The sequence below is a fragment of the Cydia strobilella genome, chromosome 17 (genome assembly GCF_947568885.1).
Source record: "Cydia strobilella chromosome 17, ilCydStro3.1, whole genome shotgun sequence".
Taxonomy (NCBI): domain Eukaryota; kingdom Metazoa; phylum Arthropoda; class Insecta; order Lepidoptera; family Tortricidae; genus Cydia; species Cydia strobilella.
The window spans coordinates 5,507,345-5,518,648 of record NC_086057.1 but is presented as its reverse complement, the minus strand read 5'-3'; the positions used below and the strand labels follow the sequence as shown (position 1 = coordinate 5,518,648).

Genomic DNA, 11,304 nt, shown 5'->3' with positions numbered 1-11,304 from the left:
TTTTGTTACAACCAGACTTTTGGCGCAGATTTATTGCTAATCCTTTTTTGACAGGCACTAACCTACGCAAGTTTCTAGAAAAACTATTAGTGTTTTTGAAATCATATAACTTTTTGACAGTGCCAGCCATATGGTCGTCTTGGCAACATTTTACATGAAAATGTTTTTGGTGGCATTCATACTACAAAAAACTGCCACCCGACTAGGTTTTTTTTTTTTTCATTTACTTAACCTCTTTTTTGGAAGTCAGTTTAAAGTGAGAGCCAGCCTGGGCCATTACAGCAAATCTATTGACAAGTCATTCATCAAGAGACATTTCATAAGTTTGACGCTACCATACAAATTATTAATACCTTGCCTAAATCATAAGTATTATATTCCTTATCATTATCATAATATACCTTTCCATTTTGGCTTTACCGAAGTCGAGGTCTTACGGCGGTAGACATAAATAGATTATTGCAAGGACAGTGCAGAATACGCTGATATGGCACTAAATTTATCCGGTGCAGTTATGAAGACGGAATGATGCCTGTTGCACCACTATAAATAGGAACCTACTTAGTTATCAGATAGGTGGGACATATACATACTAACAACACAGTTAGGTAGCTGAACATTGAATGGTATGTTAAGAGGAAAGGAGACGGCCGCTTTTCCGTACCAACGTAGTCCTCATTTTCCTCTCTGGATATATATTGACATTATTGAAAACATTTTTACATAATTCCAGCATACCTTCGAGCATATTTACCATAGCTATGCCCTTACGTTTGACTTTTTTCGATTGTTTGATTATTGTAAAAATTGAGTAGGGTAAAAACGGGACCTTATTACTAAGACTCCGCTGTCCGTCTATCTGTAAGCAGGCTGTATCTCATGAACCGTGATAGCTAGACAGTTGAAATTTTCACAGATGATGTATTTCTGTTGCCACTTTAACAACAAATACTAAAAAGTATGGAACCCACGGTGGGCGAGTCCGACTCGCACTTGACCGATTTTTTTTTCTGCTCTATACAGCGCAATCGAGGTTTGAATTGAAATTGAATACAGGATTTTTGACAACATGCGAAGTTGATGGTGAAGGGACAAGCGACTCCAGCGCACGTAGTAAAAATGTAAAGTTTTTTGGGACATCTCCATACTATTTGGCAGCTGCCAACTGCCACAGTCATGCGCGGAGCGAATAAATTACGTCTGGAACTTATTCTTTTATTAAGAATCTTAGGTAAGTACTTACTCATAACGCTGATAAGCGTTCTTGGCCCCGGCACATGATAACGCTCTTGAAGGGGTCTTGGCGTTAAAAGCGTGTCGTTGCGAAAATAAAGACATCAGTATTGGATATTTTTTTTATTTCAACAACTCTTTTGGGATTAGGTACTTACAATTATAGTATCTAAATCTACTGACAAAACCAATTATAGAACAAGCCTGCTTACACAAAGGGACTAAAGGAATATTTATCACATTGCAAATTTTCTTACTCTTATTGCTGGATATTACAACAAAAATTGAAGAGGTATAAAAAGGACATTTTTCAGAAAAAAAGGGGCTTTTATGAACATCATACATTTTAGGATCATGCCAATACCAGTGTAGACACCCACTAATCTAGACTACACAATTTGTGGATTATACTACCAATACCGATAAATGTAACGTCAGCAGTCCTCAACCCGTTAATCCAGTATTAATTTCAATAATCTCATGGATTAAAAGTTTAACAGACTTTAAATTTAAGAAATCTGCTTTAAAAACATAATCCCTCTATTTGGCCTATGTTACAGAATATCACTTCAGTACTGTAAAAGTGTACACTTGTACTTTATACCCTTGATCACAGTACTGCGAAACCCTACAAGTCCTACAATACAACACACAATGGAATTGCTAACCCTGTTTGAAATCCATACTGTATATGGACTCGAGCGTTCGTCATCCTGAAGGCTTCAGCATATTAATTTCATTGCCTCTATATGAAAACGCCTTGAAATCTCCAATTTTCTTCCCATCCTTATATAAAAATAATCTAAAGCATGTATCACAGAAGTAAGCCGGGTCAAAGGGGACAGTGGAGCAGTTTGTTACAATCCATTTGGCTCCGAACTCAGCACAAGTTGTGCAGTAGACGGTCTGGTTTTGTGAGACAGCGGTGTAGACTGGGTACTGCTTGATTGAGAGCGGGTCATTGGGGTTGAGCAGACGTATCTCTGAGAAGGTGAAGAGATGTTCGCAGTTGCCTTGGTGGACGTAGACCTGGAATTATGAGATAGAAGTGATAATATAAGGTAAATTTATGAAAAAAAAAAACAATCATCAATATGCCAGATCACAGCTCTTGTTAGTCTACAATTCTACATTTGCAAAATACTCAAAATTCAATAAACTATGTGTAAATATTACGTAAAATAATAGATTATACTTACTCATGTATTGAATATTTTGCAGATGATTGATTTAAAACTTGGAATCTCTTGGAAACTTTAGAGTGAAACCTCTGTAATCTGCACTTTTTGCAAGACACATATCATATCTATATTGTTTTTTTTTATCTTGTTTTATGTGTTATTTCAACAGATGATTCATAATGATAAAAAATATTGTTGATTGGTACACTTTCAATTCTTTTTTTAATGTCTTATAATAAGCACACTTAAATAATGTTTATAAAATGTTGCAAATCAAAACCGGCCATTTAAGATCAAATTTCAGGTCTTTTGATTAAAAACATCACACACACATTAATAACATATGCAGTTAAATGATAATTCATAAATTTCATAATCAAACCTGTGATAACTCGGGGCATATTTTAGGGATTTTATATTGATAAAAAAGATGTCGATATATATTTTGCATCCGTCAGCCGCCCATTAGCCATTATATTGTCAAAATAGTTTTGATAGAGAACTCCTTTCAGACATATTTTACAAAATAAATAAGGTTTGACTCGAAATGGTTTATATACCTAATGGTATTTTTATGATTTAAGGTAAATTTCACTTTTTATATACTTTTAGCAATAAATGAAGATGGAGTAATGTTTAAGTAATAATAATTAACGATATAAAATTATTAAAATAAAACATTTAGTGATAATGTGGAAATACTGACCGGGTTTAATAATAAAATAAATTTACGAAAAAACACCTTTTTAGAATTTAAGAAGCAGTATACAAAGCGATTTTGTATAAATATATTTATTTTGTAGAACTTTTAGATGTTGACAGTAACATCGATATATTTAATTGTCGATAAAATATTTCGCTACGTCGCTAGTACAAGTGCCCCGAGTTATCCCAGGTTTGTTCATAATCAGAACATGGACATACCTCGGGATGTCCCAGTCGCACAATCAGATCGTCTAGTTTGGTAGAGTGCAGGTCCTTTGTTGGAAAGTCCCCTAGGCCTCTCGCCCTCGCCCACGCGCGCAGGCCGGCGCTGCGGTCCGCGCAGCCCGCGCGCCCGTCCACGTAGAACACGTTGTTGATGAACAGGAACCCGGAGGGGAACAGCTCCTGCCAGTGAGGAAGTTGGGGCTTATCTATTTGTGTGTATTAGTATTATTACTATAAATAGTCATACTATATCTCTCTAAAAAAAAACCGGCCAAGTGCGAGTCGGACGGAAAAACTCACGTTTGTTGTATGGAAGCCCCAAATATTAGGGTTACTATCAAATTTACCTTATCGCTAAACGACCACTTCAGCTAGATGACATAAAAGTAAAATACACAGTCAGCATAGAGTCAATTCAGCTGGACGACATGAAAGTAGAATACTCGGTCAGCAGAGTCAATTTAGCTGGATGGCTAAACATTTGAATGAAAAAAATCAGGTTAGTTGTATGGGAGCCCCACTTAATTCTGTTTTTAGTATTTGTTGTTATAGTGGCAACAGAAATACATCATCTGTAAAATGTCTAGCTATCACGGTTCATGAGATACAGCCTGGTGGCTGGTGGTGGTGGTGGTGGTGGTGGTGGACAGACAGACTGACGGACGGACGGCGGAGTCTTAGAGGGTCCCGTTTTTACCCTTTGGGTACGGAATCCTAACAACTGAACGTGTACTGATGAGAGCTGACTTCGACAAGGGATCAGTGTAGCGTAAAGGGGCCCACTGACTATCAGTCCACCGGACGATATCGGCCTGTTAGTTGTTCGGAACTGTCAAATCTTTGTTCTAACTGTGACAGGCCTATATCGTCCGGCGGACTGATTCAGTGGGCCCCTTAAAAGTAGGGGATATATTTTGTGAACGTTAAATGCTTGGCAACCTTGGCTGCAGCGACCGGCTGCTGGTGCGGCGCGGCGGACACGTCGACGCGCACGCCGACGTCGTTGGCGCACACCACGCGGTCGCGCAGCGCCGACAGCGGCTGGCGCCCCGCCAGCACTATGCCGCGGCTGAACACCGAGTGCCGGCTGCACATCTAATACATTGCAAACTGAAATAGATGTCATATACCTCCACCACTAAACCACTGAAGCCACTTTTCCTGTAGTATATTTAAGGGTTCATCCATTAATTACGAATTTCTCTGGAAACCCTTCCCCCCCCCCCCCCTGGTGTGACGTCTCATTTTTGCAATGAAATCGGCAAATTGAATGAAGTATTATTAATATTTTATCAAAATATTTTTGACAAAAGATATTAATAATTTTATAACCCAATACAGATTAGGAAAGAAAATTAAACGATTAAAAATGATTATCGTTCCAAAAACTTGTTATTTAACTGTATAGGTACAGTGAAAAAAATCATTTAAAGTGTGTGACTCCCCCCTGCCCCTTGTCACAACATGTCACATTTTCTTAATTACATAGTCATCAAGTCATCATCATCATCTTCAACGCGTGAATAATGCGTATCGCTGTGTATAATGTGAAATGTCAGTAGAATGACTTGGCCCCTAATGGAATGGAATGGAAATGATCCCTATGAGGGATCTTTTCCAGTTAACCTACAAGAGTAATTAAAAACTATACCTAAAGTAATTATATGTTATTACATACTATAAACACACAATAATAATGTACTAATTCAAATAGTCATAAATGAACACAACAATTCTGTGTAGCAAAATACAAACTTAACAACTCACAAAATAATAAAAAATATTTCTTTTACTGCTGCTGTTTTTGAATTAAATTAATGTACTTACATGTTTCTCCTTAATATTATACGGGAAGGGCGTGTAACAAAATCCAAACTTACAACTCACAAAATAATTAAAAATAAGACTTCATTTAATAAACATTTTTTTTATTGCCACTACTGTTTTTGAATTAAAGTTATTTACTTACATGTTTCTCCTTAATATTATATGGGAAGGGTCTATATATCCGCACAACATAGATTATATCTCTGCCGGGTTCTAGGTCTGGTTCAGGCGCATCCTCTCCATCTTCAGTCTAAAAGAAACAAAGAAAATGTATTGCACGACTTCCAAACAACATTACCAAAAATCTAGTCTATTGCAATTTAATTTGTTTACGTCTATTTTCAATGTTTCAACAAAGATTCCATATCTTGTTCAGGTATGACCAGTGTAACCTGTGTCAACATCGGAAATAAAGGTAAACAAAATGGTACACTTGTTAAATACTATGGTTTATTAGTGTAGCGTTCAAAACATGAGACTTTAAAATGTTATAACACTCCGCCTTCCTGTACCTGTGCAAGTGGCATGAGCCGTGTGCCCCTATACTTCAGCTTTTTCTGGTAACTGGCATTAGAGTCGCTGGCCATACGTAACCGATGCTTCCTCACAATGCACAGGCTGCTGTGTTGCGCGTTGTAGTCTCTGTTTTCCTCCTCGGAGAACACTGATAGCGTGGGCACTGAGGTTGGCATTCTTAGCTCACTGCCAGTCCTTAGCAAATCAGGACTGAAATATACAGTTTTAATTTTAATGGAATTAGAGTAAAAATTGTGTTTATAATGACATCAAAGGGACTGATAAATTAAGGTCTGTAAAATCAACAGTTTAAATATTCATAATTTTATTAACACAAGATCCTCAATATTGTTAAAAACCGGAGCGAGCCGGATTCGCCCACCGAGGGCTCTGTACTTTTTAGTATTTGTTGGTGTAGCGGCAACAGAAATACATCATCTGTAAAAATTTCAACTGTCTATCTATCACAGTTCAAGAGATACAGCGTGGTGACAGACAGACGGACAACAGAGTCTTAGTAGTAGGGTCCCATTTTTACCCTTAGGGTACGGAACCCTAATATACCTGGTCCCTCATTATAAGTTATAAGTGATGTTGTTAAACACATTTAGGATTAAACTAACTGCTATGTTGAAAGTCTATGAGCTCATTGTCTGTAATGACTGTAACTACCAGATGCCTAGTTATAAGGCAGGCAGAAGATAAATTAGCTCTCACTTGTCTATGTATAAAAGAATTAAAAATAAGTAGCGTAGGATATCCTTACACAAATTGACTAAGCCCTGCAGTAAGTCCAAAAAGGCTTGTGTTCTGGGTTCTCAGACAACAAATACTTAAATACATAGAAAACACCCAAGACTCTGGAACAAATATCTGTATTCATCACTCAAATAAATGCTCTTACCAAGATTAGAACCAATTAGAACTCAGAACCATCAGCATCATTTAAATTTTTTTTATTCTTAATTTTTATAGAGGCTTCTGTACACTCGTGGTGCCGATGCCAGCCTTATAGGAGAGTTCACATGTGTAAATAACCCTCAGACCAAAGTTTAAGATATTCTTATACCTTTAAACGAGCAATTCTTGTATATATGTATATATATATATATATATATATTTCGGGGATCTCGGAAACGGCTCTAACGATTTCGATGAAATTTGCTATATGGGGGTTTTTGGGGGCGCAAAATCGGTCTAGCTAGGGAACGCTTTATCTCTGGAAATACTCACATTTTTGAGTCTTTATGTGTTTTCCGAGCAAAGCTCGGTATAAATATTTCCTAAAACGTTTCTCCACCCGACCTGGCATTATAGGCAGGGTCACTACCAACTAGGCCAGACTGGTAGAAAACTATTAAATTAGACACTGCACAAAAGATGCCCTATGGGTCGAAGTGTTTCCGCAAGGGCTCCCGAAAACCATAAGATAAGATAACTTAGACACACAAGTTGAGTAACAAAATCACATTACTTCCTAATGAAAAAAAAATGTTAAAACATAATTACCTGCAATCATTGGCAAGATTTTCAAACTGTTCATCATTCAGATCACAGCCAACAAATTCCCTTATTTTTCGTGAATAAAAGTCCTCAATATCTTCTTTAGGCCAAGGCCGACCAAAAATTGGAAGAACATTAAATATATCTGGAAGGATCTTTGCAATAATCGGTGGAGTCACTAGGTTTCCTTTAACATTGTATATTTTTGGCCCAACATCTGGGCCATACAGATCAACTTTTCTTCTTTTTGCATGATCATAATCATATACATCTGGTGTCTCTGTGACTTTGAAGGGACTAAAATTTTCTACCAATTTTTCTGTCCCAAGTGATGCGTATGATAAACCTGATAATTTAGAATTTATTGACTCAACCGAGTTACTGGTGTTACTAATTTCGGCACTATGAATAACGCTTTGGTTGACTTGCATGCCGTAAACATAATCATTACAATTGCTATCCTGCAGGCCTGAGGTTGTTGGACAGTCAGCTTCATTATCAATATCAATTTCTTTCACGATTTCGGAGACAGGGTTATGAGTTGTCGCTGAGGGCTGAAGTTCGGTAATTGATCTAGACTCCATAATAATAAAATTACGTATTTTTCACTCCACTAAACATTTCGATAATGTTACTGTACACCTAACACAACTTTTACTTCAAAGAAGGAACAGAAATAACAGAATACCTACAAAAAATTAAATAACGATAATACTTATACTTTGGGAATGGAACTAATGGAACGAATGGAACTATGGAACTAATTTTTTTTTTACACTAGCAGTACAGACAAAACATATTATTAAATTTAAAGCGAGTAAAAAGTAGGAAGAAAATAAACCCAAATCCATTAAAGCCAACCCAACAAAAACAAAAGGGATCACTTGAAAGTAAAAGAAAAATACATCTCCCATTTGTCAATATTTTTTTTACTCTTGTAGCAGTGTTGCTAGGCCATATTTTTACCCGCTTTTATCCGAAAATTTCCCACCAATAAGCTTTCGTACGAAAGTAGGAAATTGTGCGGCTAGCGAAGATTTGCACATTTTTAAATATTCATGTACGCTCTAATGCTAAATGACTAAACCCGAAACAGAACAAAACTGAAATAAAAAAGGAATTGTGTTGTCTTATGAAACCAAGATGCTCACTTGCATCTTGGTTTCATAAAACCACACAATTTTTTCGGATTGTAGGCATTTAATTGAAAATTTTCGGAAAATTATTCGATTAATTTAGGGTTTAATAAAATCACGTTTTTAATCTCAACAAATATCCTCTTCCTCTTCAATTATTTCGTTCGCTGAGGCAGGGGTCCCCGACTTCTTCGCCGTCATCAGAAGTCGGATCGCAGGTTTCTGGGAGAGATTGAGAAATTCAGAAAATCGCATACTTAGGACCATCTCCGAGAACCTAAACAGCCCAATAATCCGCTACTGGTCATCCGTTCATCAGAACGAGAACAAAAAGTAAGTTAAGACGTTAAGACTGTACTTACATCATACCTATTGTAACCTATTAATAATGCAAATGAGACTAGTCATACCTATCAACTGAAGCAACTATTAGTATAAGTTTAATTTTATTGTATTGTATTTTAATTTTTAATCTTATTTTTACCTCATTGTTCTATGGATTTTTGTCTGATTAAAGTAATTTTTTTTTTTATTTTCTTACAAAAGCTTGCCGAATGCCAGTTATTTAGCTACTCCACACGGAATGGTGCTGAAGTAAATTATTAATATCGCTTACTTATCGCTCTGATTACGCATAGGATCTCACGGTCACGTTGCACTGGAGTTTTCGAGATGTCTACATTGTCTACACGCTTGCGAGTAGCTAACTGTTGGGAAACTTGGGAATTGCTTGACATAATCGTGACGTACGTGACGTTCGAAAACAAAAAGTCTGTAAACTTCCTATTATGATATGCCTATTTGCGATTCATCGTAGAATTTGCCAGATAGAGACTAGAGAGAGTTTGACGTATTCAACCTTACAGTATTAAAGGTTAATAAGGTCTACTGTCCTTAAAATGTCAGCAAATATCAGCCTTCGTAATTTGTAACCTTAGTCCGATAATGAAGCTTATTTTAAAAGCTATGAACTCTAAGTACTAGATATAAAATAGATTTTGACTAATACTGTAATTCTGTAATGCGACATACTAAAGGCGGGCCAAAAAATTTGAAATAATGGAATAAGTTTCACTTAAATACAGGAATATAAAAAAAAAACAATGACCTTGAAAACTCTTGCACAAAAATTGTGCCTTTTAATGAGTTTAATGAACGGTTTCGGGATCGGTCCCTGGCAACACTGCCTTGTCGATTTGTCAGTTTTACGTCAAACAAAACGCTCAAAACAAATCATTGCGAGTATAATTTTAACTCCGAAATAGGTTTAAAGTATTTTCTCGAAATGCTTACTTTGTGGAATTTGTTTGAAGCCACATTACTTTGTCTTAATGCAGTCTGCGTACTTCACGAAGAAAGATTTATGCAAAAAAGTAAGCATAATCTCTTCCTTAAACTGTAATTACTAATGTTCAATTTAGTTAGTATTTATGTTCTAAAATCGTATGTACATATTTGGTGTTTCAGTGGGATGGGGAGCTCAAAGTCACAGTCAAGGATTTGAAGATCAGTCAACAGTGAAATACCAGATCTTGAACTTAGTTAGGTCCATAAGAACAGTGACAAGAAGTAAGTTTTTAAAGTGCAGTCAAACTAATTCTATTATCATTTCCCGGCGAATTTTAACACCAATATAGTGTTCTCAAAACATTTTTGCATTGATTTTTACAAATATTTTTGTACTTTTCATGTTGTCTTCTAAGTATATTTTAATCTTGTTTTTGTTTGCTGTTTTCCATCTCATGATGTTAAACGACGTAGTCAGGTAAATATGTATCTCTCATATTGGATATGTAATTTTTTTTTCAGTTCCGCTGATTCTACTAAACATACTCACAATCATATTCAAGTTACTATTGGGATAGAGTTAAAGAAGAAGCAAGATTTATAACAAAAACCCAAAAAAACTGCTGCTTTGGTAGCATGCCAGCGTTTATTATTATGGTTGACATAGTTTTAGTAACTAAAAGACGCACCATGCCTTTATTTCGGGATTAATGTAATTCTCTCCCACTTCCTTTATGCATTTATTAAAATTTCAACCCAAGCTTTAGCTTTAGCATCCAATGATTAGTCAGGGCTCTGTGTCTGTTAGGGGCCAAAGGTCTCATTTTGTTGATATGGAGTTTTTAGAGTCCCCGGCAAGCTCGGCTGAATTTCACCTTCCCATACAAATGGAGTTTCATTCTCATTTTAAACTATGTGTTGGATTGTAATGAAACTTTGCACATACAGTGACATGAGGAATATCTAGGTCTATAATTAGTTTATATAGCTCCAGTTGATAAATGAAATAGAGCAAAAACGAGTTTTGTATGAAAAATTTAAATTCGCTGTATTTTTATAACTATTGTATCTGAAGCTACATAAACTAATTACAGACATAGATATGCCTTATCCTATTCCAAGTACAAAGTTTCAGAGCAAACTAGCAATCGTTATAAATTTAAAATGCAAATGTAACTATGTTTGTGTGGAGAACCGTAACCAAAACTATATCTTATATGCTGTCTATTGCTAATAAAATAAAGCTGATACATTAATTTGTAAAGTAGCACATCCTATTACAGAAGTTCCACCTGAACTAAAGGGTTGTTATCAGAATAACCTGCAAAGTTTTATGATCTTACATTGAACAAAATCAACAATAACCACTAGCATGCTATCTTGTCAGAAGTAAAAGTGAAGTGTCTGTAATCATAAGAACAAATATCATATCTCATGGTTGTTTTATTTCCAATTATCTATATGTTAGGTTTCCTATTGCATTTCAATTAAAACTCAATAATTTGCTGCAAGTGCGTCATTATAGTTTGTCAAAAGACTGTCTCATTTCAAACATAGATTATATTTATATATAGTTGGTCAAGCAAAATAGTCAGTAAATAAGAACAAAAAAAACTATACTCATCCTTTTCTTTTGGATGCTAGTACTAGTGTAAGACAAAGATAGTATGATTCTCTCTGTCTATGTTTGA

General features: G+C 35.8%; 2 protein-coding genes across 3 annotated transcripts; one reads left to right on the top strand and one right to left on the bottom strand.

The window, feature by feature from the left end:
- Nucleotides 1-1,368: 1,368 nt before the first annotated feature.
- Nucleotides 1,369-7,919, bottom strand: LOC134748769 (snRNA-activating protein complex subunit 3). 2 transcript variants are annotated; one of them, XM_063683548.1, is made up of 6 exons: nucleotides 7,197-7,919; nucleotides 5,684-5,897; nucleotides 5,314-5,421; nucleotides 4,284-4,439; nucleotides 3,339-3,524; nucleotides 1,369-2,262 (listed from the first exon to the last, which is right to left on the bottom strand). In XM_063683548.1, exons 1-6 carry the CDS (start codon nucleotides 7,772-7,774, stop codon nucleotides 1,942-1,944), a joined length of 1,563 nt encoding a protein of 520 aa, XP_063539618.1. In that variant the 5' UTR covers nucleotides 7,775-7,919; the 3' UTR covers nucleotides 1,369-1,941. The 2 variants fall into 2 exon arrangements, with proteins under 2 accessions (XP_063539618.1, XP_063539619.1); XM_063683549.1 differs by lacking the exon at nucleotides 4,284-4,439 and having other exon boundaries at nucleotides 7,197-7,918.
- Nucleotides 7,920-9,516: 1,597 nt separating this feature from the next.
- Nucleotides 9,517-11,046, top strand: LOC134748851 (immediate early response 3-interacting protein 1). The gene is made up of 3 exons (XM_063683673.1): nucleotides 9,517-9,699; nucleotides 9,794-9,895; nucleotides 10,136-11,046. Exons 1-3 carry the CDS (start codon nucleotides 9,612-9,614, stop codon nucleotides 10,189-10,191), a joined length of 246 nt encoding a protein of 81 aa, XP_063539743.1. The 5' UTR covers nucleotides 9,517-9,611; the 3' UTR covers nucleotides 10,192-11,046.
- The last annotated feature ends 258 nt before the right edge of the window (nucleotides 11,047-11,304 follow it).

Bases quoted from the DNA above. Each gene is read 5' to 3' on its own strand.
- LOC134748769 (XM_063683548.1), bottom strand. From the start codon at position 7,774: ATGGAGTCTAGATCAATTACCGAACTTCAGCCCTCAGCGACAACTCAT. The intron at 5,422-5,683 runs GTACAGGAAGGC...TGTTTCTTTTAG, and splicing joins GGCTCATGCCACTTGCACAG to ACTGAAGATGGAGAGGATGC. The intron at 3,525-4,283 runs GTTGCCAAGCAT...CCTCACTGGCAG, and splicing joins AGCCGGTCGCTGCAGCCAAG to GAGCTGTTCCCCTCCGGGTT.
- LOC134748851 (XM_063683673.1), top strand. From the start codon at position 9,612: ATGCTTACTTTGTGGAATTTGTTTGAAGCCACATTACTTTGTCTTAAT. The intron at 9,700-9,793 runs GTAAGCATAATC...TTGGTGTTTCAG, and splicing joins AGAAAGATTTATGCAAAAAA to TGGGATGGGGAGCTCAAAGT. The intron at 9,896-10,135 runs GTAAGTTTTTAA...TTTTTTTTTCAG, and splicing joins CATAAGAACAGTGACAAGAA to TTCCGCTGATTCTACTAAAC.